Source organism: Taudactylus pleione, unplaced genomic scaffold, assembly GCF_031769625.1.
Source record: "Taudactylus pleione unplaced genomic scaffold, aTauple2 ptg001437l, whole genome shotgun sequence".
Lineage (NCBI taxonomy): Eukaryota > Metazoa > Chordata > Amphibia > Anura > Myobatrachidae > Taudactylus > Taudactylus pleione.
In genome coordinates, this window is record NW_028285836.1 from 1,180,569 (window position 1) to 1,208,444 (window position 27,876).

General features: G+C 40.3%; 1 protein-coding gene across 1 annotated transcript in view; it reads left to right on the forward strand.

The window, feature by feature from the left end:
* Nucleotides 1-27,876, forward strand: part of TULP1 (TUB like protein 1) — a 169,548-nt gene that overhangs the window by 57,790 nt on the left and 83,882 nt on the right. The window contains exon 5 of the mRNA XM_088463721.1: nucleotides 24,617-24,727. Coding sequence (XP_088319847.1) covers nucleotides 24,617-24,727 — 111 coding nt within the window. The remainder of the gene's footprint in view (nucleotides 1-24,616; nucleotides 24,728-27,876) is intronic.

A 27,876-nucleotide genomic window follows, 5' to 3' on the forward strand; every position in this document is an offset into this window, starting at 1 on the left:
GCATCTGTCCTGTTTTTTACAAACTTACATCCACATACATATAACATACATAAAACATACAAATATATTTTCATGGCATACTTCCCTTGAAATATGCTGTAATATGTTGATATAGGATTAATGATCATAATAAAATAAAACTACTTGAAATTGTTGTCATACCATCATGTGCAGTGTGACTATTTATAAATATATGTTTTCATTCAAATTCAAGCCCTACCTTGCTTAAATGTCTCTAGTGTATTATTATACACCTACTCATTCAAGTTGGTTGTCATAACTCAATGTCTATTGTGTGATCACTTTTTTCACCTCGTTGTCTATGTTTAGACCTTCTGGTTCTAATGTTTTTAAATTAAAAATCCATTTTAGTTCTTCCTTACAGATCTGATGTTCAAAATTTCCACCTCTCCAGTTTGTTTTTACTTGTTTTATCCCTATTATTTTGAGTTCTCGTGGATTGTTCTTATGTTGCTGCTTGAAGTGATGTGAAAGACTATGGCTTTCAAGGCCTTTTCGGATGTTGTTGACGTGTTCTGCCATTCTTACTTTTAGTTTTCTTATTGTCCTCCCCACGTATTGGTAACCGCAGGGGCACTCAGCTAAGTATATTATTCCTTTGCTTTCACAAGTGATGTGTTCTTCAATCCTATATTCTCTCTTGGTTGTGTTTGATGTAAATGTTTTAATACATTTGGTAGTGATGTTGCATGTTCTGCAACTAATGCAGGTTCCGCAGTAGTAGAAACCATTTTGTGTTTTTGTTCCAAATAATGTGGTTTGTACAGATTTGTTTTTCTTGATATGGTTGGTAACTAATTTCTTTTTGAGATCTGGCGCTTTCCTGTAGGTAACTGATGGTTTTTGGGGTATTATGTCATTCAATGTTTCATCCCCTAAATAGTATGTGCCAGTGTTTTCTCAGGATGGCCTGAAGTTGTGGGGCATCCCGACTGTATTCTGTGATGAATCTAATTGAATCTCCTTGGTTCAATTGTACATATTTCTTCTTGTTGGTTTTCAGGAGTGTATCCCTCTCAATTTCTGAGGCTTTCTTCATTGCATTGTCCACTTTTGCGTGGTCATAATGTTTTTCAATAAATTGCTTCTTCATTTCTATTGCTTGTATCTCGAAGTCCGATTCCTTATTGCAGTTTCTTTTTATTCTTCGAAATTGATTCATAGGGATATTACCTAACCAGCTAGGATGGTGTCCACTGTTTGATGAAATATAACTGTTGACATCGACAGGTTTTATGTAGGTTTTTGTGTTGATCTCTCCTCCTTCTATGAATATAGTGATATCTAGAAAGTTTACTGTAGTTTTGCTGAAATCGGTGGTGAATACTAAATTTTTATTGTTATTATTGATGTATTGGATGAATTGTTGTAGGGTTTCTTCATTGCCCTTCCATATGAAGAAGACATCAGCAATAAAACGTTTCCAGAGGACCAAATTTGCCCCAAAGCTATGCTGGGTCCAGATGGTGTCATTTTCCCATTTACTCATAAAGAGATTAGCATAGCTTGGGGCAAATTTGGTCCCCATTGCTGTACCAGTTGTTCGTTTATAGAATGTATTGTTGTAGCAAACATAGTTATGCTGTAGTATATGCTTAATTCCTTGTTCTATGAATAGCTCTTTTTTCATATCTGTGTCTTCGTTCAAGAAATGATGTACCGCTTCTAATCCTTGTTCATGCTTAATTATTGAGTAAAGTGAAGTTACATCACTTGTGCAGAGCCAATTGTCTTCATTCCATTCAATGTCTTTTATATTCAGTAGTATGTCTGTTGTGTCTTTTAAGTATGATTGTTGTTGTTTCACATAGGGTTGTAGGTAGTGATCTATATATGATGACAGATTTGATGTTAGGGAGTTAATCCCCGATATTATAGGCCTACCCGGGGTTGTGTTTGATTTTTGTGGATTTTCGGAAGGTAGTAGAACACAAGTATCACTGGTTCTTTGTTGTCCAGATATTCAAACTCCTTTTTGCTTAGGATCCCTTGATCCCGGCCTTCCTTCAATAGTTTTCTGAGTATGTCCTGATATTTACTTGTTGGGTTACTGCTTAGGATTTCATAAGTCTGTTCATCACTTAGAATCCTGTTGGATTCAGCTTTGTAGTCTATTCTGTTTAGTAATACTACCCCTCATCCCTTGTCTGCTGGCTTTATCACTAAGTCTTTATTCCCACTGAGTTCTTTCAAGGCTTTTATCTCGGCTCTAGATATGTTAGTATTCTGTTTATTCTTTGTTTCAATTTTCTCTATGTCTTTCATTAGCAACTTCTCAAACGTATTAATGAAGGATCCCCTTAAATGTTGTGGGTAAAATTCAGATTTTGGTCTTAGTGTTGAATGTCTATATGTAGTATCTTCCTTAGGTTTGTATTCTGTTTGGATGTTGGTTGAGTAGTACTTCTTCAGTGTGAGTTTCCTAATGAACCGGTGTAGATCTAAATATGTTTCAAACTTATTCAATTTCCTATCTGGTGCAAATTTGAATCCTTTATGGAGTAATGTGATATGATCCTGATTCAGTGTGATATTACTTAAATTGAAGATTCCTGATTCTTGTGTTCTGAAAAGTTCATGTTTTGAGCAGTTCTTTTTGGTGTGTTTGGTACCTCCTCTATGTCCTCGTCTAGTTCTTCTAACTTGCGTTTGTGCTTGGCGTTTGGGATCTGTTCTTGTTGTGCCCCCCATTCTGTTGTCATTCCTAAAAAAATATTTTTGTTGGATTCCTTCTCCTCCAATCCAAAACATGGTTCTTCCAATGGATAACTATTTTGGTTTGTTGTTGTTAGAATATTCAATGAGGAGCCTCTCTCTAATGATAATCTTGCTATATTGTCATATGAATTCTCTTCGTCTATACTGTACATTGAGAATGACGTATATACAGATGTGTCTGTATTCACAATAGAAAATTGTTCTTCCTGACTGTTGACTTCTATATTACGTGTTTTTGGATTAGAATCAGATGATATATTATTTTTATGTATCCTTGTCATGAATTGTTGATACGTTAAATTCAACTTTTTATAGACTGGTGTTCTATCTATCTTCTGATATAGCTTATGTTGTCTCCTTGTTTCGTTCTTATTTTTGGAATTTGGGATATTTTTGGTTTTGTGGGAGGATTTTTGTTTGGATTTGTCTTTCGTTGTCTCTTTTCTTTGTGTTTTATCTCTTGGGATCTTCTTCTTTTTCCTCTCTATAATTTGATCTTCTATTTGTTTGAATTTTTTTATTTGCTATTTTCTCTAATTCTACAAATTCTTTATCATCTTTATATTTCTCTAATTTTCCATTCAATTGATGAATGTTTTGTTCTATATTTTCTAAGTCTTGATCATGTGTTTCTATGATTAAATTTAGTACAGTTGTTTAGAGCAGTTGTGTAGAATCTTATTCCATTTCGTCATAAATACCTCCTTATCTTGGTGGTGTGTTGGAGATTTCTTAATTTTAAGCCCTTTTGGAATTATGTCTTGTGTGTAATACCATTGTAGTGTTCTTCGGTCCCACCAGACTCTTGTCTCTTTGTTTAGTACTTTTTCTAATTGTAAGAAAACATCACAAAATTCTTGACCCTTATCATGTGCATTTGCATTAATGTCAAGTTGTGTAAAGATATTATCTGCCTTAGTGGTTCTTTGTCCTCTAATATCTAATATTCCCATGTGTGTGAGGAGCTGCTTGCCTTCTAGGTTCAAATTTTAAGTCTCTAGATAGTAAATGGTGAGTAAGCGCTCACTCACTTGTAACCTGAGATGGCAGCAGGAGCTAAAGAGGAACCTTATCTCTTTTTTAATACAATTGCAATAGAAATAGCCCGCGCTCACTCACAGGTGGTGGTATTTTATAGTTTGATGATGTCACAATAAATACAATAAACAGGATCTAAATAAAAGAAAATGCACTCAAAAATCAATAATGTATATAGAGAAGTGAAACCTACGAGTGCTTCTATGGGCAAGCAGGGGAAAACTGTATGCAGACAAAAGGAAAATAAAACAAGAAAAAGAAAAAATGTGCTTTAAGTTCCACAGAAACCCGTTATTACTGTGGGTTTGTTTAAATGCATCCAGCGAATGCACTGATAAATGTGGAACTTAAAGCACATTTTTTTCTTTTTCTTTTTCTTGTTTTATTTTCCTTTTGTCTGCATACAGTTTTCCCCTGCTTGCCCATAGAAGCACTCGTAGGTTTCACTTCTCTATATACATTATTGATTTTTGAGTGCATTTTCTTTTATTTAGATCCTGTCCTTACTGGTGTCCTGGTTTGTCCTGTCTTTGTCCTATATGTATACATGTATTGGCATAATCTGTATTATACATATGCAACATTAAGTTTTACCCAAAAGTAAATTACCTTGTGAATTAATTTACTGTTTATGGTATTTATTGTGACATCATCAAACTATAAAATATCACCACCTGTGAGTGAGCGCGGGCTATTTCTATTGCAATCTTACATTATTGTCTAATGGTGAATTCATATGCAACAAAGTATTCTCCATGAAGGGTCCTTGTGGGTCTCCCATAGCCCTAGAAAAGATTAGATAAGGGTCGACATAGTACCAATATAAGATAAATGATTACTTTCACATTTGTTGCATGCTGTAGTCATCCTTTAGTGAACACCATTGAGCATTGAACATTCATCTCAATTCCCGATGGTGGTTGTAAACGTGCTATATATTTTCTCTTATATTTTTCTCTATGGTGTGATGGCACACTATCATTACAAATTTTTGACAATTGTAAATAATTTCTTACCTAATGACTATAATGTGATCCTCCTTAGCTAATGACTATAATGTGAGCCTCCTTAGCTAATGACTACAATGTGAGCCTCCTTACCTAATGACTATAATGTGAGCCTCCTTAGCTAATGACTATAATGTGAGCCTCCTTAGCTAATGACTATAATGTGAGCCTCCTTAGCTAACGACTATAATGTAAGCCTCCTTACCTAATGACTACAATGTGAGCCGCCTTAGCTAATGACTACAATGTGAGCCTCCTTAGCTAATGACTATAATGTGAGCCTCCTTAGCTGATGACTATAATGTGAGCTTCCTTAGCTAATGACTATAATGTGAGCCTCCTTAGATGATGACTATAATGGGAGCCTCCTTAGCTAATGACTATAATGTGAGCCTCCTTAGCTAATGACTATAATGTGACCCTCCTTAGCTAATGACTACAATGTGAGCCTCCTTAGCTAATGACTATAATGTGAGCCTCCTTAGCTAATGGCTATAACGTGAGCCTCCTTAGCTAATGACTACAGTGTGAGCCTCCTTAGCTAATGACTACAATGTGAGCCTCCTTAGCTAATGACTATAATGTGAGCCTCCTTAGCTAATGGCTATAACGTGAGCCTCCTTAGCTAATGACTACAGTGTGAGCCTCCTTACCTAATGACTATTATGTGAGCCTCCTCAGCTGATGACTATAATATGAGCCTCCTTAGCTGATGACTATAATGTGAGCCTCCTTAGCTGATGACTATAATGTGAGCCTCCTTAGCTAATGACTATAATGTGAGCCTCCTTAGCTAATGACTGTAATGTGAGCCTCCTTAGCCGATGACTATAATGTGAGCCTCCTTAGCTAATGACTACAATGTGAGCCTCCTTAGCTAATGACTATAATGTGAGCCTCGTTAGCTAATGACTATAATGTGAGCCTCCTTAGCTAATGACTATAATATGAGCCTCCTTAGCTGATGACTATAATGTGAGCCTCCTTAGCTGATGACTATAATGTGAGACTCCTTAGCTAATGACTACAATGTGAGCCTCCTCAGCTAATGACTATAATGTGAGCCTCCTTAGCTAATGACTATAATGTGACCCTCCTTAGCTAATGACTACAATGTGAGCTGCCTTAGCTAGTGACTATAATGTGAGCCTCCTTAGCTGATGACTATAATGTGAGCCACCCTAGCTAATGACTATAATGTGACCCTCCTTAGCTAATGACTATGCCTTCTACCGTACAAATTGCCACTTCCTCAGGCTGGTAACTAAATTTGGGAATTTGCAATCTTTGTCTTCAAAACTCTAGTTATATACAGGGAAACCGTGAATGCTATTATATATCATAATCACAAAAAAGCTTTATAAAAGACTATGGTCCATATGTATTAATCTGCTACAGCACACACTGGCATGATTCCGGCAATTTAGCCTGTATAGTTAAAGCAGCAATAATTTATATCTACAGGCTATATGGAATTGCGCTGGTTCCTGCAACTCACAGGCTATTACATATGGGCCTATATGCGGTCCCAAAGGGTATGCAATCGGGAAGCCGACTGCCTAAATACCGGCAGCTGGCTTCCCGACTGTCATATCCCGGCAAGGGTGAAATGCCGGGCGTCTTGATGTAGACGCCCGCATTGCCCCGATGCCGGGAGACCGGTGCCCGGCATCCCGATTGTAGTGATGCCGGGCGCCGCGAGCGGACAGCCGCCGGGGGGAGGGTTAGGTTTAGGGCTCCCGGGTGGGACTTAGGGTTAGGCACCCCCCCCTGGGAGGGTTAGGGTTAGGCTAGGGGGAGGAAGGGTTAGGCAGTGGGGAAGGGGGTGGTTAGGGTTAGGCACTTAGAGGGGGGATTAGGGTTAGGCACTTGGGGGGGAAGTTTGGGTTAGGCACCCCTAAGGAGGGTTAGGGTTAGGGGGGGTTAGGTTAGGTTAGTACATACTCACCTATCCACGATCGGGATTTCCAGCGCTGTCGGGCTTCCGCTGCTTCGAACTCTGCTCATGTCGGGCTGCCGCTGACGGGAATCGAACCGCCGGCCATGCGGCCGGCGGTATTTCATACCCATTCCGTCCCAAAGGGTTACAATGCTATGCTATTAGTATTACTATGCTAAAGACAATCAGTAATATTCATAACATTACTATTTTTCTCAGCAAAAATCACTCTGTGCATGGATTACTATTGTAAGTGTATCTAGAGGTTACATAGGGATCTGGAGTATTATTGGATCTGAAGGGCTTATATGTAATGTTTAATGTTAAGCTGGGTACATACTCAACAACGAGTGTGCCCAGCGATGTGACAGACAACCTACCAGCTGTACGTACACAGTGGACGATCCCGTGCCCGACCGACCCCAGCTGCATGGGGTCGTCAGCCGCATCGACTGGTTGGACTGCATGTACAAAAGATCAGACGATGCAACTGATGACCGGACTGCACAATATAGTGTATACACACTGCACAATTTTAACAATTTGTTATTCTGATGCATCGGAGTCAGCCAAATCGTTAACAAAATCGTGTAGTGTGTAGGGGCCTTAAGTGTCATTAGTTTACTAAAGAAAATGAACCTGCCCTTGCACTCTCACCAGCTCTATGTGTGTCCTCCTTCACAAGCAAGTATGCACATTTACATAGCCACGACTGGATAAGTGCATTTTATGTAGCACCAGTGAAGTGTGAGAACACATTCAGACACATACCTATGAGACATGCTGCATTTCTATATTACCTGAGTAGTAAGTTATATCTTTGTAATGTTGTGTATGAGCAGTGCACTATTCTCTGTGACCTCCTTGTACTGTTCTGTCCCAATACTGACAGAAGTGTAGCCAAGTTTTGATGTGAGGGTGTGCAAAGGGCAAAAAGAAACTCCACATCATGCCATGACTGTATTATAGTGGGTTTGTCCATGTCCCCAGAGCAGTGCATGGACATTGGAAATGCCCACTATGTAGCCATGTTCCTTCACAAGTAAGCTCTTGAAGGGGGGGTACTAATTACCTGGGTTCAGGCTTGTCTGTGGTGCCCAGCAGGGGCCCAAGCCAGCTGTGGAGAAGGAGAAATGTGTTTAGTCGTTGAGCACATGGTAATTTTCATTTTTTATACGTGGGTTTGTCCACGCTTCCCAGATTTGGCCGCACACCCTGTGTCACATGGGCCCACCGTATGTCTTAGCAGCCCTCCTCCTATCTCCTAGGTGCAGACAGGATTCAGAGGCAAGGGCCTGTGTTTTGTAGCCCCTTCCATGGCCAGATCCTTTCTCCCTCTCCTTCTTTGTCTGATTAGCAGCTCAGCCTCAGCTCCACAGTTGCCTAGTAGCAATGCTGTAATCTCCCTGTAGTCTTATGTAGGGGATGCATTTTCTCCATCCCAGCTATGATGCTGGTTCCTCACCTTTTTATGATTGTGACCCTTACCTCAGTTTGTTACACATTTCTGAACCATTTCTACCTACCCTGACCTTGTCCTTTCCTGGTCATTAGAAGAATTAGGTGCTGTTTAGTGAGGATGTTCTGTGGGTTGTGACCTCTGGGCTTCTATCAGAGTGTGTTTTTGTGAGATAAGGCGTTTAGATTGTAAGCTCCAATGGGGCAGGACAAAATGTGGACTTTAGGCTGTGGGCCTGAATTAGATGTGGACACAATTGCGAAAATATGCTAATGACTCACTCACTGTCCAGTGCTTAGAGACTCCCACTCACCGTCTAGTGCTTTGAGACGCCCACTCACCGTCCAGTGCTTAGAGACTCCCACTCACCATCCAGTGCTTAGACTCCCACTCACCGTCTAGTGCTTTGAGATGCCCACTCACCGTCCAGGGCTTAGAGACTCCCACTCACCATCCAGTGCTTAGAGACTCCCACTCACCGTCTAGTGCTTAGAGACGCCCACTCACCGTCCAGTGCTTAGAGACGCCCACTCACGATCCAGTGCTTAGAGACTCCCACTCACCGTCTAGTGCTTAGAGACGCCCACTCACGATCCAGTGCTTAGAGACTCCCACTCACCGTCTAGTGCTTAGAGACGCCCACTCACCGTCCAGTGCTTAGAGACGCCCACTCACGATCCAGTGCTTAGAGACCCCCACTTACCGTCCAGTGCTTAGAAACATCTAAGACAGCCATCAGCCTTCTGAGCAATCCTAAGCTGTCGCAGACATAGCGGGTCTCCAGACACGCGGTGGCTAATTTATGGCTGCCCAGAAAACAGTGTAGAAACAGTCACACACACCTGCATTTTTCTAACCACACCCTTTACCTCCCCCAAATGCTACCTGTCACTCATTTTGCAAATTCATTCTCTATGCGAGCGTAATCTCAAATCAGTCGCTGCACGAGCGTAGTGCAGTTTACATGGATGCGCAATGGCTAACAATGGCTCAATCTGCATAAGTATCGCCATTACGTCTACATCTGAATGATGCCCAGTAAACGCCAATGGGGCAGGTATTGTACTTATGATGAATAATTCAATATTCTCTGAAAAGTACTGTGTAAAATGGTTGTGGTATTCGTATAAATAAATGAATGAATTGGAGGTGGTTCACAGCCAAAGATCCTAGACACTGTTATTGGGGTACTGAATTGTGATCTATGAGATGTGCGCAGACCCCTGGGTTTTGGTTTTAGTTTTTTCTAAATCATTGTCGTGTTTTGGTTTTGGCAAAACCACCCTCAAATTGTTTGGTTTCAGTTTTGCTTATGGTTTTGAATCTGGATTTCTTTAAAATGTTACAAACAGCTAAAATCATGTAACTTGGACCTGTTATTTTTATTATATATTACTAACATAAATAACATTAATTTCCAGTCATATCCAGTCAATTTTGACCATCTCACAGCTCACAATATTGTTTTCACAAATATTGGCCAAAGGCTGCAGTGAACTGGCTGGCTAAACTATTTGACAGAGCAGTGGCCCAGACATATGGAAGCTTAAAAGAATATAGCACATCTATGAAAAACAATTGTAAGTGCAACTCACTTCAAGTTCACTTCTAACTTGGGATGTGCGCCAACCCCCGTGTTTTGGTTTTGGTTTTGAATCTGTATCTCCCCTGGTTTTGGATCTGGATCTGGATTTGGATTTTTTTCCTTAGTGTTTTGGTTTTGGATCTGTATTTTTTCCCAAAACTTATTAGAGATGAGCGGGTTCGGTTCTCAGAGAACCGAGCCCACCCGAATTTTGCAGATCCGAGTCGGATCCAAGCAGGCTCAGAGTTTCCCGCCTGACTCGGATCTCGAAACTGAGGCAAAATCATAGTCAGAAATCTTGCGGTTCGCGAGTTTACGTCTCTATGATCAATGTAGCATATAGGGACCAGGCGGCGGACGCCATTTCACTCCGGCTGTGGAGACTAAACAGGGAGGGTGGGTAGTGTAGGGCTGGGAGAGTGGTGCTGTGTCCTGTGTCCTGGGCTGGTGCACTGCTGATCCATTACGGGCTGGTGCTGCTGAGTGCTGATCCATTCTGGGCTGCTGTTCTTCTGTCTGCTGTGTCCTGGGGTGCTACAGTGCTCATCCATTCTGGGCTGGTGCTCTGCTGTGTGCTGTGTCCATCTGGGCTGGTGCAGAATACATCTGGGCTGGTGCTGCATCCATCTGGGCCCAAGTTCTGGACACCCAAAAAATATATATATATATATATATATATATATATATATATATATTGTAAAAAAAAAAAAGTGTCTTTTAGTGCAATATTTTTCTGTGTGTGTGTGCGTGTTAGGCTTAACCGCACAATATCCAGCCAGCAATGCAAATTGCAACCTAGTGCTGCCTGACTCCAGCCGTGATCAATCGCTGCTCTGGGCCCAAGTTCTGGAGCTGAAAAAAAATTAAAATCAATTGTCTTTTCTTCTAATAATTGTCTGTGTGACTGTGCGTGTTAGGCTTAGCCACACAAGATCTAGCAAGTCGGCAACGCAACCTAGTGCTGCCCCACTCCAGTCGTGATCAATCTGTGCTCTGGGCCCAAGTTCTGTAGCTGAAAAAAAATAAAAATCAATTGTCTCTTTTTCTAATAATTGTCTGTGTGTCTGTGCGTGTTAGGCTTAGCCACACAAGATCCAGCCAGCAACGCAAGTTGCAACCTAGTGCTGCCTGACTCCAGTCGTGATCAATCGGTGCTCTGGGCCCAAGTAGCATAAAAAAATTAAAATCAATTGTCTTTTTTTTCGAACTTTTACTGTCTGTGTGTGTGCATGTGTGTTAGGCTTAACCGCACAAGATCCAGCCAGCAACGCAAGTTGCAACCAAGTGCTGCCCCACTCCAGTCGTGATCAATCACTGCTCTGGGCCCAAGTTCTTGAGCATAAAAAAATTAAAATCAATTGTCTTTTTATCTTTTACTGTCTGTGTGTGTGCGTGCGTGTTAGGCTTAACCGCACAAGATCCAGCCAGCATAGCAAGTAGCAAAATAGTGCTGCCCCACTCCAGTCATGATCAATCACTTCTCTGGGCCCAAGTTCTTGAGCATAAAAAGACTTAAAATCAATTGTCTTTTTTTTGATCGTTTACTGTCTGTGTGTGTGCGTGCGTTTTAGGCTTAACGGCACAAGATCCAGCCAGCAACACAAGTTGCAATCTAGTGCTGCTCCACTCCAGTTGTGATCAATCACTGCTCTGGGCCCAAGTTCTGGAGCTGAAAAAAAATTAAAATCAATTGTCTTTTTTTGGCTAATATTTTTGCGTGTGTGCACGACTGCACGTGTGTGAATTTCGTAACCGCACCTTGGCTACACTATTGGTGCTTGTGACACTGCTTCAAGACCACAGAAAATATGGAGGGCTGTCACATGACAGGAGAGCAAGGCCAAGAACCACATGTTGTAGCTGCCGCCAGCAGTGCAAGGCCGTCAACTTCCTCATCCTCTAAGAAGGCCCATGCCCCAGGGCTTAAGTCACACCATCGATATGGTAAAGCTACTTGTACTGAAGTTAAGAAAAAAAAAATTGGCAATATGCCCTTCACTACATGAAGTGGCAAGGAAAGGATAACGCCTTGGCCTTTCTTTAAGAAGACTGCTGATACTGATAGCCCTTCGGAAAAAACAACTGTGTGCCCTGAGAAATCGAAATCACAAATCCCCGAGGAGAGTGCAAGTGTGTCCACGGTTGCCATGTGTGACCCAGACCTAAATACTAGTGTACTGGAGGATCCTCCAAGTTCCAACATTTGTGTGCCCTCTGTAAATGTGGGGAAGGGCAGTCAACATCTTGCAGATGTAGTCACTGAAGATGCTTCTGTGGAATTGCACATGGAGGAGGAGGATATTTTGGTAGTTGAAGGCACTAAGGATGATGAGGATGTTGATGATGAAGATGTTGGTGATGAGGATGTTGATACCGAGGATGTCCTTTGTGTAAGTAAGGCAACAGCTGTTGCCCATGGATTGAAAAAGCCAAAGCCCATTGTTGTCATGCCGGGACAAAATACAAAAAAATCTACCTCTCACGTGCGGAATTATTTCCACCCGATCCGGACAACAGTTGTCAAGCCATATGTGACCGTTGCCATGCAAGAGTGAGTAGAGGGAGGGACCTAAACCACCTAGGAACCTCCTCCTTGTTACATCACTTGGAGCGCATTCATCAAATATCAAAGTGAAATGTCGCCAAGTTCCAAAACTCAAAATGTAACAAGTCCAGTGTCATCTACCTGCTTCCTCTCTCCTCGCTGCAGCCTTTGGCCTGTATTGGTGAAACATAGTGAAATCAATATTGTGAGCTGTGACATGCCTAGAAATGCCTGAAAATGATTGTTATCAAGGTTAATAATACTGTAGGAACAAAAACAGGCCCAAATTATGTGGTTTTAGCTGTTTATATAATTTTTTTGAAAAAATACAGATCCAAAACCAAAACCGAAAAACAAAACACCAAGGAAAAAAATCCAAAAACCAGAATCAGATCCAAAACCAGGGGAGATCCATATCCAAAACCAAAATAAAACCAGGGGGGTCGGCGCACATCTCTGAAAATTATATAAATAGCTAAAACCTATTTTTGTTCCTACAGTATTATTAACCTTAATAACAATCATTTTCAGGCATTTCCATTAGGGATGTGCGCCGAACCCCGTGTTTTGTTTTTGTTTTCGGTTTTGGATCTGTATCTCCTTTGTGTTTTGGGTCTGGATCTGGTTTTGCAAAACCACCCTTGCGTGTTTTGGTTTTGGTTTTGGATTATTTTTTTTTAGATGATAAAAACAGGTAAAACCACATAATTTGGGCCTGTTTTTGTTCCTACAGTATTATTAACCTTAATAACATTTATTCCCAGTAATTTGCAGTCAATTTTGACCACCTCACAATATTGATTATTTCATCTAGGTTAGGGATAGGGCCAAAATGTTGCATCCAGCTAGCTGGCTGACTAAACTAAGCGACAGCAGTGGGCGGCACTAACATATGGCCATTTTTTAAAAATGAAAGAGACATACAGGAGATGCTGAGTGTGTCCATTACAATTTCTGGACATTCATAAACAATCACATTCAAAATGTCAGACAGCAATGCCCCAAACAGCACATAATGCAGAGAAAAGAGGTGCAAGATGGAATAGTCCTTGGGCCCTCCCACCCACCCTTATGTTGTATATGAAACAGGACATTCACAGTTTAACAAATCAATCATTTCAGCGACAGGGAGTGCCAATTGTGCCTGAAATGATTGTTTTGTTTGGACCCCCATAAAACAAGCTGCCAATGTGCATTGGACATGGAAATTATCCCATACACAAACTGGCTTTACATTACAACATCAGATGTTGTCCTCGTCCTCATCATCCCTATCAGTGTGTACATCCTCTTCTTCACATAATATTAATTCGTCCCCGCTGGAATCCACGATGGGCGCCTCTGTATTTTTTTTTATGTAATTGTGTCTTCCTCGTGGAATTTGTAATTAATTTTAATGAACATCATCTTTTCCACATTTTGAGGAAGTAACCTCCTACGCTGATCACTGACAAGGTTGCCAGCTGCACTGAAAACTCTTTCAGAGTACACACTTAAGTAATGCAAAGCCAGTTTGTGTATGGGCCTCCAAATTGCCTCTTTTTCCTGCCAGTACTGAAAGGGACTGTCTGACATGCCTATTTGGATGTTATACCTAAAATAGTCATCCACCATTCTGTGAATGGTGACCGTATCAGACATAGTCACGGTAGACATGTCACTATTAGTAGGAAGTTCTCTCAGGCCCAACCAGATGTCATTTTTGGTGACTGATCTGCATGACCAGCAGGGATTCTGTAGGGAAAATTTTGTTTTTCCTGGCAGCCGCAGAAACTGAAGGAGGAGATGATGGCATGTCACGTGCCGCTTCAGCTGACAATTTTTTTACCAACAGCTCTTTGCATCTTTTCAGATTTAAGTCCATTGGAAAAAAAGACACAAGGTATGACTTAAACCTAGGATCAACTACTGTATTGTCGCCAAAATATATTGATCTGATTTCAAAAGATTGACGACCCTTGGATCCTTGCAAAGCGAATCAAGGGCTTGATCCACCTGTCCGACATACTTAGCAGACTTGCTCCATTTCAGCTCCTCCTTCAGTTTCTCCAGCTGTTTTTGCAAAAGTCTGATGAGGGGAATGACCTGACTCAAGCTGGCAGTGTCTGAACTAACTTCACGTGTGGCAAGTTCAAAGGGTTTGAGAACCTTACACAACACGGAAATTATTCTCCACTGCGCTTGAGTAAGGTGCATTCCCTCTCCACGGCCTATGTCATAGGCCATTGTGTAGCCCTGGATGGCCTTTAGCTGCTCCTCCATCCACTGAAGCATATAGAGGGTAGAATTCTACCTAGTTACTACCTCTTGCTTCAGCTGATGGCAGGGCAAATTCAACAGTATCTGCTGGTCATGCAATCTTCGACAAGCAGTTGCCGAATGTCTAAAATGTCCCGAAATTTTCCGGGCCACCGAGAGTATCTACTCCACGCTCCTGTCATTTTTTTTAAAATGTTGCACCACCAAATTAATAATGTGAGCCAAATATGGAACATGTTGGAATTCGCCCAGATGTGATGCTTTCACAATATTGCTGGCATTGTCAGGAATCACAAATCCCGAGGAGAGTCCAAGTGGGGTAAGCCATTTTGCAATGATTTCCCTGAGTTTTTCTAAGAGGTTCTCAGCGGTATGCCTCATAGTGAAACCAGTTATACAAAGAGTAGCCTGCCTCTGTATCAGCTGTCTTTTGGTAGATGCTGCTGTTGCTGTTGTAGGCAATACACCTACCCAGAGGGTTGTCATAGTCATGTAATCTTTAGTTTGCCCTGTCCCACTTGTTCACATATCAGTGGTTTTTTTTGGCATTTCGGAGGACATTAATAAGTTTTTTTTTAATGTCCTTGTACAGACTGGGAATTGCAGTTCTAGCGAAGTGTAATCTAGAATGATTCTGGTAGCGGGGACACAGGACCTCAATTAACTCTCTAAAACTGCATCAATGGCGTATACTGGACGTACATCTAATACCAGCATAGCTGTTATGGCGTCAGTAATTTGCTGTGCAACTGGGTGACTGCTGTCATACTTGTTCGCCCTTGCAAAGGATTGTTTGACAGTTAATTGTTTGGTTACAGTACTACAAGCAGTCTTCCTCCTGGCCCCCTTCTGGGATGAAGATCCACTCACAGCAACAGCAGCAGCAGCAGCAACAGGCGTAGTCATCAAGGATCCTTCTGAGGAATCACAGATAGGAGAGGAGTCAATCATGCTTATAACATTGGATGCAGCAGGACTACTTCCAATGACGAATGAGGATGTTGATGATGCAGGTGTTGGTGATAGAGATCAAAGGCGCTTGGATACCACAGAGAGGGAGCAGGTAGGTGACACTGGATTGATTGTTACGTTTTCAGTTTTGGAACTTGGCGGCATACGCTGTGGAATTTGATGAATGAGCTCCAAGTGATGTAACAAGGAGGAGGTTCCTAGATGGTTAAGGTCCTTACCTCTACTCACTCTTGCTTGGCATCAGTTACAGATGGCTTAACAACTGTTGTCCTGATTTGGGTGGAAATAATTCCACATGTGAGAAGTGGATTTTTTTGTCTTTTGCCCCGGCATGACAACATCAATGGGCAACAACTGTTGCCTGACTTACACAAACGACATACTCGGCATCAACATCATCATCAACATCCTCATCATCCTTAGCGGCAACTACCGAAATATCCTCCTCATCCTCCATGTGCAATTCCACAGAAGCATCCTCAATGACTACGGCAGCAATATGTTGATTGCCCTTCCCCACATTTACAGAGGGCACACAAATGTTGGAAGAAGGATCCTCAAGTACACTATTTGAAAGGGCTCACACATGGCAATGCGGACACACTTGCACTCTCCTCGGGGATTTGTGATTTTGATTTCTCAGAGCACATAGTTGGTTCTTCCGGAGATGTCTTACTCATCTTCTTCTTAACAACTTTTTAGAAAATTAATTAAATTTTTTTTTATAGTGCCACCACTACGACAACAAGCAGAAGGGCTATCATCACTAGAACCACCAGTCATAAAAATAGGCCAAGGCCTTATCCTTTCATTGCCACTTCATATAGTGAATGGCATACTGCCAAGTTCTTGTTTATCTAAAGTCAACTTGGCTTTAGATTTTTATTTTCTTTAATAAAGTAAAAGAAGTTGCTTTTCCATGTCCATGGCCTGACTTAAGCCCTGGGGCATCGGCCTTCATAGAGGACAAGGACGTTGACGGCCTTGCATCATCATGACTGCTGCCGGTAGCTACAACATGTGGTTCTTGCTCTCCTGTCATGTGACTGCACTCCATATTCACTACGGTCTTGCAGCAGAGTCACCAAGCAAGCAGCAATAGTGTTGCCAAGTTGCAGCTAATGCACACACAGAAAAAAAAAATACACTTTTATTATATATATATTTTTTTGTCCAGAACTTGGGGCCTGGAGCACCACTGACCGAGGCAGCAGTGATTGACGACACAGGCAGTACTAGGTTGCTGTCGGATGATAATAAGTGAGCCTAACACACATGCACACACAGAAAAAAAATACACTCTTTTATTATATTTTATTTTTTTTTGTCCAGAACTTGGGGCCCTGAGCACCCCTGACTGAGGCAGCAGCGATTGATGACACAGGCAGCACTAGGTTGCTATGATTAAAGATTGTGATTATGATGGGGCAAATATATAGAGATTATGCTTCTGTGTAAATGTGGATTAAATTCCACTATGCCACTGGTTGTGTGACTAATGGATATACTAGGAGGTAATTTGAAAAAAAGGGTAAAACTGGGGTATATTGAGAGTATTTATTCTAGTGTAATAAAACATATAAATTAAAAATCACATATAAATTGACATGAAAATTTGACATAAAACTGTTAAAAATTCTGCATGACATGAATCAAGATGAATAAAAGCAAAATGAAATTTGCAGGTTGGTCATTTAGTTCATGAAAAGAAGTTCACTTTATCCTGTAGCGTGAAGTGCAATGATTTTAAGGTTCACTTATTACCTGTACCATGAAGTACAATTTACTTTAAATGTCCTAGAAACAGGGACTCTTCTCATCAGCTGTTCAGGTGGACTACTCCGAGAGGTGGGTGATTGAGAATCTTCTGAACTGCGGTCAGTCTGTGTAGTGCCCGGCGTCCCCATATCTCGGCTGAGCTCCAAGCCAGATGGGTCTCCTGGGGCAAGTTAGTATAGCACTGTGTATAATGTGAGTTCGGTCCAATGTGTTTGGTGTCAGTCATCAGATCTATCTTAGTATCAATTTGTAGCACTGCAGAGTTTCCAGCATGCATTGGATACAATTAAATAAAATAAAATGTTTCCAGCTTATAAAGAAAAGGGATGCAGTTTATAATGTTTCAACTATAGTGTAATGGAGCATACACACGGTCAGATTTGTCAGACTTGTCAGATTTGTCAGATGAACGACTGAACGATTGAACGATTTGAACGATTTGAACGATTGAACGATTTTTGACTGCATTAAAATGAATGGAATCGTCCAAGTCTGACTGCAAACACATCAGATGTCAGAAATCGTTATCTGACCATCGGGAACGCGCATCGTTGATCGTCCATCGTTCAGGCATGTCAGATATGAACGATTTTCCATCAGATATGAACGACTGAACGATTTTTAAATCGTTATCGTTCATATCTGAAGGAAAAATCTGATCGTGTGTATGCACCATAAGTTAGGATAATAAATGTATATTTGTTAGTACGCTCAGAAACATTTGTTTCCTATATGTATCTTATTTGTCAGAAGTGTGATTACTGCTTGTTAGATTTGTTCAGCAATGCAGAACAGAAATGTATTATTGGTAGCTTCAGAAATGGAATGTTGACAGTTAATTTGTATATAATACTTTGTAATTTACTGATGGAAATTTTAGTATGATTAAACAAATTAGTTTCCATTATTTTTTGATCAGTTGGTAATCTAGATTTTAATACTTTTTATTTTTTGATTAATTCGATTTCTCTGATTTTTTTTTGGAAGGGGGTTTTATTATCAATAAATGTATATTTGCAGAGGAGAACAGTGATTGTATTTTTATTAACACTTTATTTATTAAAGCAATGCATATTAATAAACAGTATATAAAATAGTAAAAAAATAATAATTAATATTAGTACAAATTGTGTCTTTTCAGGAATACATTAAATAATTCAAATATCATAGACCAACGTATTGTATAACAAACACTGTTTCTGACATTGTACCTTCATAAAAAGGGAACCATATTGAACAGACAATACAAAAAAAAAATTCAAAAAAGAATATAACAAAAGATGTCTTTGTTTGTTCGCCTATTCCCACCCCCACATTTCCTCCTCAAGCAGTACCCTTGAAATGTTGTCTATAAATTAATATTTATAATCTAGATTTACAAAACTATTGGAGGATCGTTATCCACTATACGATGCATAAACCATGAGGTGTTTGAAAACGAGTTACATATCTGAGTTTTAACAGCTGTAGAAAGGGTTGCAATGTAACTCTCCCATACTGCGAATAAACGTTCAACCTTTGTCTCCCTTTCCAAAGTAGTTCCCACCCTCTCCATACTAAAGAGATAGAAAAGTTTAGCTTTGAAAAGACTCATAGAAGTTCGTTTCCATTGAATCCAGCTCTGCAGGATGAATTTCCTCGCCGCAGCACTCATTGCCAACAATAGTTTACGGCTTCCTCTCGTTATACGCAAATCACTGGAAATAATCCCAAACAGTGCCCACTCTGGATTTAGAGGTAAGTAATTGATTAATAGGTTTATTTATCAATCAGTGAAAAACTAGTGAAGCGGACCAGTGGAGAAGTTGCCCATGGCAACCAATCAGCTCCTACCTATTATTATATAAACTGTACTTAATAAATGTTACTTCAAAGCTGATTGGTTGCCATGGGCAACTTCTCCACTGGTCCGCATCACTAAGTTTTTCACTGCTTGATAAATAAACCCCTAAATGTGTTACTGAATATGAACAAACATCAATCCAAAATTTACGTATTATGGGGCAATCCCAAAGGCATTGTTTTAGGTCTGCTTGGGGATTTCCACATTTGAAACAATGATGCGAATCAGATACATAAACTGATCAAAAATCTCCTATGTGGGGAAAGATACATTCTGTGTAATATGTTAAGGAACATTTCCGTATACAAAACAGAAGGAAATGATCTACAGGCTTTGTAATGTGCATCTAGCAATTCATCCACCTGCAGACTCGGAATTTGAGAGGTCCAAACCACAATACCTCTCTGAGATTTGGTGTGATCTAACGAGCTTTGAAGCCAATTATAAGCTGAAGAAATTGCCCCTCTATTCTGAGATCGTTGTCTCAACATCCAGTAAACTATCCCAGTCAACAGAAGAAAGATGTCTTATTACCAGGCTGACATAGTGCTGTGCCAATAAAAATGCTACTGGGTATCCAGTTATCACTGGATATTTTTCAGACATCTCTCGGAATGTGAGGGGTCGGTGGGCCTCCATATTTACCATGCACCCTACATTGGTCACTCCGCCTACTCTCCAGATAGTAAAAGGGTATCCGGCTCGCCCTTCTTGAAAATCTGGATTTGATATTTAAATTATATTTGTGGCATGTGACGTGCCATAATTTTCTGACAGACCATAGTAAAGGGTCATCACAATATTGGGGTAAAACTTCTTGATCATATAAATGAAAGAAAGATATTAGATCACCCCCCTGAAGAAATTCCCTTTCCAGAGAGGTAACTGCATAGTTATCATGGCAATGTAGCCAATCCTTGAGGTATCTGAGATGGACTGCCTGACAATACAACTGGACACCTGGAAAATTAATTCCCCCATTAGTTACAGTTTGTTGTAACTTTATAAGCCCAATACGAGGACGTTTGCCCTTCCATATGAACTTCCGAAATAAGAAATTAAGGTGTTGGGTGTCCTTGGGTGTCAACATTAAGGGTAAAACTTGGAACAAATATAACAATCAAGGGAATGACACCATCTTGATTAAATTTGCCCTGCCTATATAGGATAGTGGCTTTCCAGCTCAGCAGACACCCCTCGTATAGCAGATGTGTAGTTTAGTTCATACAGAAGACTTGGCTTCCATGGTATAACAATCTCTAAATAGGTTATAAAGTCCGATCTCCATTTTAGTTCAGCCTCCCCCAAACCATTTTCCAAAAAGTTTCTGGAACCCAATCGAAGTGCTACCGATTTTCACCAATTGCCTTGAAATCCCGAGCAATCTCCAAATTGCTTTAAAATATGAAATATTTTAGGCAGTTACTCTGCTGGGTTTGATATATAAAGCAAAATATCATCTGCAAAGGCGGTGAGTTTAATTTCTTTATTTCCTATCTTGATCCCTTGAAATTCTAAATCATTTTGCAAAAGATGTAACAAAGGATCTTTCGCCAGGTTAAAAGAATTGGAGACTGGGGGTAACCCTGATGAGTTCCTCAAAACATACTGTAGTAATTGGGGTACTGTTGTGGCCGTTGATTTGTAAGATGTTAGTTGGCGAGGCATGTAGATAATGGAATAGGTCAATAAACAAAGAGGGAAAGTTTCTAGCTCTAAGACCGAATATAGATGTGGCCAGAGAACTGTGTCGAAAGCTTTTGTTGTGTCTAAACAGTAGTACATTTTTAGAAGCAGGTGATTGTGAAGAGGCAATTGTTGCTGCTATGGCTGAGCTTATGTCTTTAACAGAGTGTGTGTTTCGCCCAAATCCTAATTGATGTGACGTTAGTATTTGAGGGAGTATGCATTGCAATCTGCCATGAGTTTGGCAAATATTTTTATATCCAAGACCAATAGATACATATTGGTCTGTATGTATCTATTTCCTGGGGGTTTCGATTGGGCTTGGGGATCAAAATAGTATACGCAGTTTTAAAATAGGAAAAGGGTGTATGGTTCTGCAAGATATTATTGAATAGCTCTACTAAAGTAGGGGCTATGTGTGGTTGGAGTATCTTGTAAAACTCATTTGACAAGCCATTCTGGGGACTTATGGAGATGTAGCTGAGAAATAGCTGAACTAACTTCTAAAAGCGAAACTGGCAAACCGAGCGATTCAGACTGCTCTATGGATAGGCTAGGCAAACGTGCTTCTTGCATTATTCGGCTAGATGATCTGCATCAAATGGAAGGGTTGAATATAGGGTACTAAAATAACTTTCAAATTGTTTCAGAATATTCTTGGAATCAGTCAATATTTGATTAGTTTGGGGGTGACGTATCGCCATTATATATATATTGTTTATATGACTTACATTTGGAAATTGTTGCCAGGAGGTGGCCTGTCTTATTTCCCCATTTATAATATTTAAATTTGGAAAAAACTAAATTCCTTTGGGCTTGCGACAGTAAAAAATCATTTAATAGCTGTTGGGCTTCAGTGTACCTAACTAACATCTCATCACATGGGTTATCCATATGATTTTGTAAGGCCAAATTCAATGAGTTATGCAGTGCATGGTAGTCTGCATTTGACTTATTTTTTAATCTAGATACATATTCTATAATGTGGACTCTCAGGATGATTTCAGATGTGCCCCCAGAATACACAGTGATTGTATTTAGATCTTATTTTGTTCATAGTGTTCTAATTTGTTAGAAATGTGTTGAATTTATTTTTTATAACATTACTTGTTTGCATCTTCTATCATAACAAAGTTTACTCCTATTAGGTTTTTCTGTCTCTCATCCGGGTATACAATACCCGGTATTCTTACAGGTCTCCCTGATAATATTAGCCAGGCCCTACTCTGTTTAGCTTCCAAGTTTGGAAGTATTTGGGCATTATCAGGGAGGTTTGATTGTATATTCCACAAATGTGAGAGATGTGCAAACCATGCTTGGGTACAAATTGTTACTTGTCTTTGAGGAAGCTAGCCAGTTCGAAATCTATATTTAGACCTTTTGGTTGGAGTGTTTGTAGGTTGTAAATCCAGTGGCAAACGCAGGATTTTGAAAGGGGGGTTTCCAATACTTGGTTACAAAACCAATGTCAAAAAATCTAACCACATACAGGTAGCGCTCCTCGGGTACTCAATAATCCAATCTTGTTAATCTATTACTGTGCAACATTTCAGATGAATTTATTACGTATTTTGGCAAAGCCTCGATGAAATATGTAATAATTGCATCTGAATCATTGCATAGTAATAGATTAACAAGCTTGGATTATTGAGTACCCGAGGAATGCTTCCTGTATCTGATTGTATGTTCAAGACTGAGCGCTCTGCACCCCGGCTATTGAACTTTATTTGGAGTGCCGTCTACTTGACTATATTTATGTGGAGCTTTTCAGCTCCTCGAAGAAATTAAAAAAGGCGGCACTGCAATCACACACAGTGACATATACACGCACACTGACAAAGCCTAAATGCATACACTGACACACGCAATCACTGCACTGAAAAAGCCTACACACACACCTAACACTACACACCCACACTGACAAAGCCAACACACACACATACACACAAACTGCACTGACAAACACACACACACACAGACTGACAAAGCCTAGACACACACACACACTGCACTGACAAAGCCTACACACACACACACTGACAAAGCCTAGAGTCACACACACACTGACAAAGCCTAGAGTCACACACACACACACTGACAAAGCCTAGAGTCACACACACACAGACACACTGACAAAGCATAGAGTCAATTAAATCAAGTAAAAGAAGCGCTGTTGGAACTAACAATACATATGTAATACGGTGGAATGCTATACCAGCTGAGGTGAGACAAACAACACTCAACATACAATGTCACAATAGATGTATATAGCGCTTTCTGTGAAGAGTTAATAGTCCTGGAAATCAGTTGTACCCGTGACTGTGCGGCGGTATGGCAAGGGTGTAAGTGCTGACCCTACCTTTCCCTATGCTCCTCCGTGCGGGGTTAGCCTGGTCCGGACTCCTGCTGTTCAGTCAGCTGCTTGTCTGCTCCGCTCACCGTTAGTGAAATGTACGATGCGCCAGGACAGCCTCCTACTGTGGTAGTCCTGCGACCGTCTAAACACCGCTTCCTCGTGGAGTTCAATTACCGTGCTCACTGCCTGGTGACGTCAATAGGGTTGTGGACACCAACGCGTTTCATCCTTTCGGACTTTGTCAAGGTGCTTCAGGATTGCACTTGTTCTCCTTTTAACCTGTTGTTAGCTTGCTGATTGGCTTGTGTTTCATGTCAATCAAATAAGCCTTCTAGCTGGATATCGGAGGAGGCGGCTGGATAATTGCCAAGTATGCACATCCTTGGGTGTGTGTGTGTATTGTAAAATATCTTTTTATTAATGGCAAAATTAAAAAATGGTGAGACTGATATTAAAAAATGAATGAAGTTAAAAATAAAATTAAAAAAAAAATAAAAATAAATGGTAGTTATAACATGAAATAAAATACTAGCCCTAGGTTGCTGTCTGATAATAAGTGTGGCCAACGCACATGCACACACAGAAAAAAACAACACTTTTTATTATATATTTTATTTTTTGTCCAGAACTTGGGGCCCGGAGCACCCCTGACCAAGGCAGCAGCGATCGATGACACAGGCAGCACTAGGTTGCTGTCTGATGATAATAAGTGCGGCTAACACACACGCACACACAGGAAAAAAGACACTTTTTATTATATTTTTTTTTTTGTCCAGAACTTGGGGCCCGGAGCACCCCTGACCGAGGCAGCATCAATCGACGACACAGGCAGCACTAGGTTGTTATCTGATGATAATAAGTGTGGCTAACGCACATGCACACACAGAAAAAAATACACTTTTTATTATATATATATTTGTTTTTGTCCAGAACTTGGGGCCCAAAGCACCCCTGACCGAGGCAGCAGCGATTGACGACATAGGCAGCACTAGGTTGCTGTCTGATAATAAGTGCAGCTAACGCACACACAGAAAAAAAACACTTTTTATTTGTTTTTGTTTTTTTTGTCCAGAACTTGGGGCCCGGAGCACCCATGACTGAGGCAGCAGCAATCAACGACACAGGCAGCACTAGGTTGCTGTCTGATGATAATAAGTGTGACTAACGCACACGCACACAGAAAAAAAATACACTTTTTATTATTTATATATATATATACTGAAATTCAATAAGCAACACGAAAATAGTAGGGGAGAAAGCACTAATTGTCATGGCTATAACTGCATAAGAATTCAGCTGTGGAATGAAGCTCTGGTATCTCTACACTGCCTGGCACATGCTGATAATATATTACTACAAAGTTAGAATTGATTAAAATTGATCATTAATTTATTTTTCATGTCTTGCAGGAATTAAAAGCAACATACCAGCAAAAAATAATGGAGTAAAAACAAAAAAGAAAGACTCTGGAGCCATGTTCCAAACAAATGGAGGAAAAAAAGATGACGGCAAAAAGAAAGGTATGCTGATTTGTACTCCCAGAGTCCAGTCCGTCAAACAGATTATCTTTAAATTAGAATAATTTCAGAATTGTGTCTCAGTAATAGAATTTCTCAAATAGTATTTTTTAAGGGTATGATGTGACTTCCAACCTTAGGTTACACGTCATTCCCATTTAGGAATTAGGTGGGCTTGTCAGATGCATTTCAGACTAAGGGCCTGATTTAGAGTGGTACACAAACCTGCTGGTTTGAGATTGGCGCATGCACAGGATCGGTACTGCGCATGCGTCGGTCTCTACTGCGAGATCTCTTGTAGTGCCCCCTGAGTCGCAGCCTGATTGACAGTCTGCAGCCATTAGGGGGCTGGGAGAGGGTGGGGCTGGCATCCGTTCTGGAAAACGGGGGCGTGATGCTCCCCTATTTCTAGGAGTGCCAAGGCCAGGGTCTGCATCATCCACTGCAGACTTCCTGGCCTTGGCTATAGAGCTGCGAGGAAAATCTGAGTAACTCAGATTACTTACGGTCTTGCAGAAGATCTGATGCTGCATTTTTGGATGCAGCACATGGATCTGTGATGCTGACAGGAGGCATTTATTGACAACAGACACCTCCTGGTGCATTAGCATATTAGTTGTACGGTACTGCACAGGTGCTTCCATGCAGCTACCCAATACCGTACAACTCTGAATCAGGCTCTATGTTGCATGCTGACACTCTGCAGTTGCATGCTATGTCAACGTCAGATGTGGTTGCACGATTTTTTTTTACTGCGCATACATCTAAGTCATACCGCACATGCATCCCAATTGTGTTCATGCAAAGTTGCAATTTCAGAAGCATGCATGGAGAAGTATAATGAAAATGTATTGGGCATTCCTGGGTGATGGTCCATTTTATGGGTGTGTTGCTGAAGTGTTTGCACACACAAACACGTAATTGCTCACACTGGATGCAATACTCAGGAAAAAAAAATTGCACCTACACCTAGCTTAGGGCTGATGCTGATGTACTGATGGTGGTGCCTAAAGATGCACCAAAGTGGTATTACAGCATCTATAGATGCACAAAGTTGGCATCCCAGTCCTTGCACATTCGGACTGAAGCTTGTATACCAGAGGAAGGGCTGATATTAACATTAGCGTAAAGTGACAGACGCAACTACGGCAAAAGACGCTACCGTGGTTGAAGAAGATTGCAACTTTGGTTTGGGTGCATAAGAATTTAAGGTTAGTGGCTAAGAAAGAAAATAATTACATTACAGACCCAAGAGCTGTAAATGTAATTATTAGAAATGCACAGAAATATATGGTGACATATATGTTTCAGGCGCACAAGAATTAATAGTCCTATCTAGTGTAGTGGTACCTTGAAAAGTGCTCCTAAACATGAATTAATCTGATAATCCTACCTGGTCTATTAAAATATATAGCCTGAAAACATCGTCAATTAACACAGTTAAAAATGTCCTAAATGGCCAATAATAGTAAATATGTACTGACTTGTCCAGACAAGGAGCGCTTAATTTTAAAATGTAAGAATTTATTACACGATTACATAATATGAAACAAAAATATAGAAAAATAAATAAAAAATTCTATAAACACACATTCATAAAATACAAACTGGTATACTGTTGCAATAATGGCTCATATGAAAAAATAAGAGATTCACCTCTGCAGTTGGTGTCTCTTATATAGGTGCATAATATACAGCCATCTAAAGTTCTAGTGTCACAAAACAGTTTCTAACATCCGATTGGATAATGGGGTCAATGTTGGACCTTACTCTGGTGATAAACGGCTCCAGATATTGTGTTACTGATGTTTAAAAAGCTCACAATAATATATGTCAAGGTATTTTATGTTGGACTTCAGATTGTTGTTGTCTCCACTCAGGTCAGTTATTATATACAGCAGGTGATCAGCCCAATCTATTCAGACAGACCGCAACATTGATTCAACAGTATATGTTTCAGCCCCAATGGTTTGTATCAGAGTCCGTATGTAAGCATACAGGAGCTATAATTAGCTCTCCCACAATAACAAGATAGTGGTAGCTTACTGCCGGCTGGCTAATGAGGAGGATATATCTATCTGCCTGTATGGGTCACACGGGACTCCACAATCGTCCCTGACGGGCCTTGCCACTCTTCTTCGTGCTGTTATAATCTTGCATACGGACCTCGATTCCCAACTGGAACACTGTTTGTGGTTAGAGCATAGAACCAGTTTGTAGCATGCAAGGGAGACCCTTACGCGTTTCTCCGCTGGAGGTAGTGGCAGTTTCATCAGAGGGTACGTCTCCTAATGATCCTATGGGTGCTTTTAAGCTTGTATCATTCAATGGGAATCCAATAGTGATTAAATCACATCAGGATCACTTGTGTGCGTGTGTCTCCATACTAATATATTTCACAAATCTTCATTAATAAAATCAACATTTCCTTTACATATAATAAATTACACACAGGTACATATCTTCCAAGACACTGTAATGAATAGGTGTTGTAATTATATTGTGTTTCAACATCATTCAATATATATAAAATCATATCATTTGGGTACACGCAAGAGTATTCTCATTAATAATAGTGAGAGCATTGTACAGAAGTTAAATATACTACATTTCCTCATTAAATAAATGTGCTTGAGAAATAGCTCAGAGACAAGGCATCGGTTTAGTACTGAGACAACCCGGTTCAAGTTTCACCCCTTTTGGATCTTATTTTACAATAAATATGACATTATTATTGTTGCCTTATTTTTATTCTCATTATTATTTTTATTTTTGTTATTATTATTCAAGAGTGATAGTAGTAAGATGATGCTGATTCATTGAAATATTCTTATACCAGATTCGACTAGAAGAGCTCCATATCAGAAACCATTCAGCTCTATACTTTCATTTAGACCCCGGGAAAAAAGTGTCCCCAGGGTGAAAATCCAGTATGCTTGCCGTTTGCAGAGTGTTTCTTATCTATCTCCTCCTCTGCATGTGGTGGGTACGTGTTCAATTCCAATGATCTTTAGAACGTTATCGTCACCATTGTGTTTATTCCACACATGTCTAGAAAGACTGTGGGGTCTATTTAATAAGCAGTGTTAGGAAACAGAGTGAAAAGTGATAAGGTGCCAGCCAAACCGCTCCCAACTGTCATCTCACAGGCT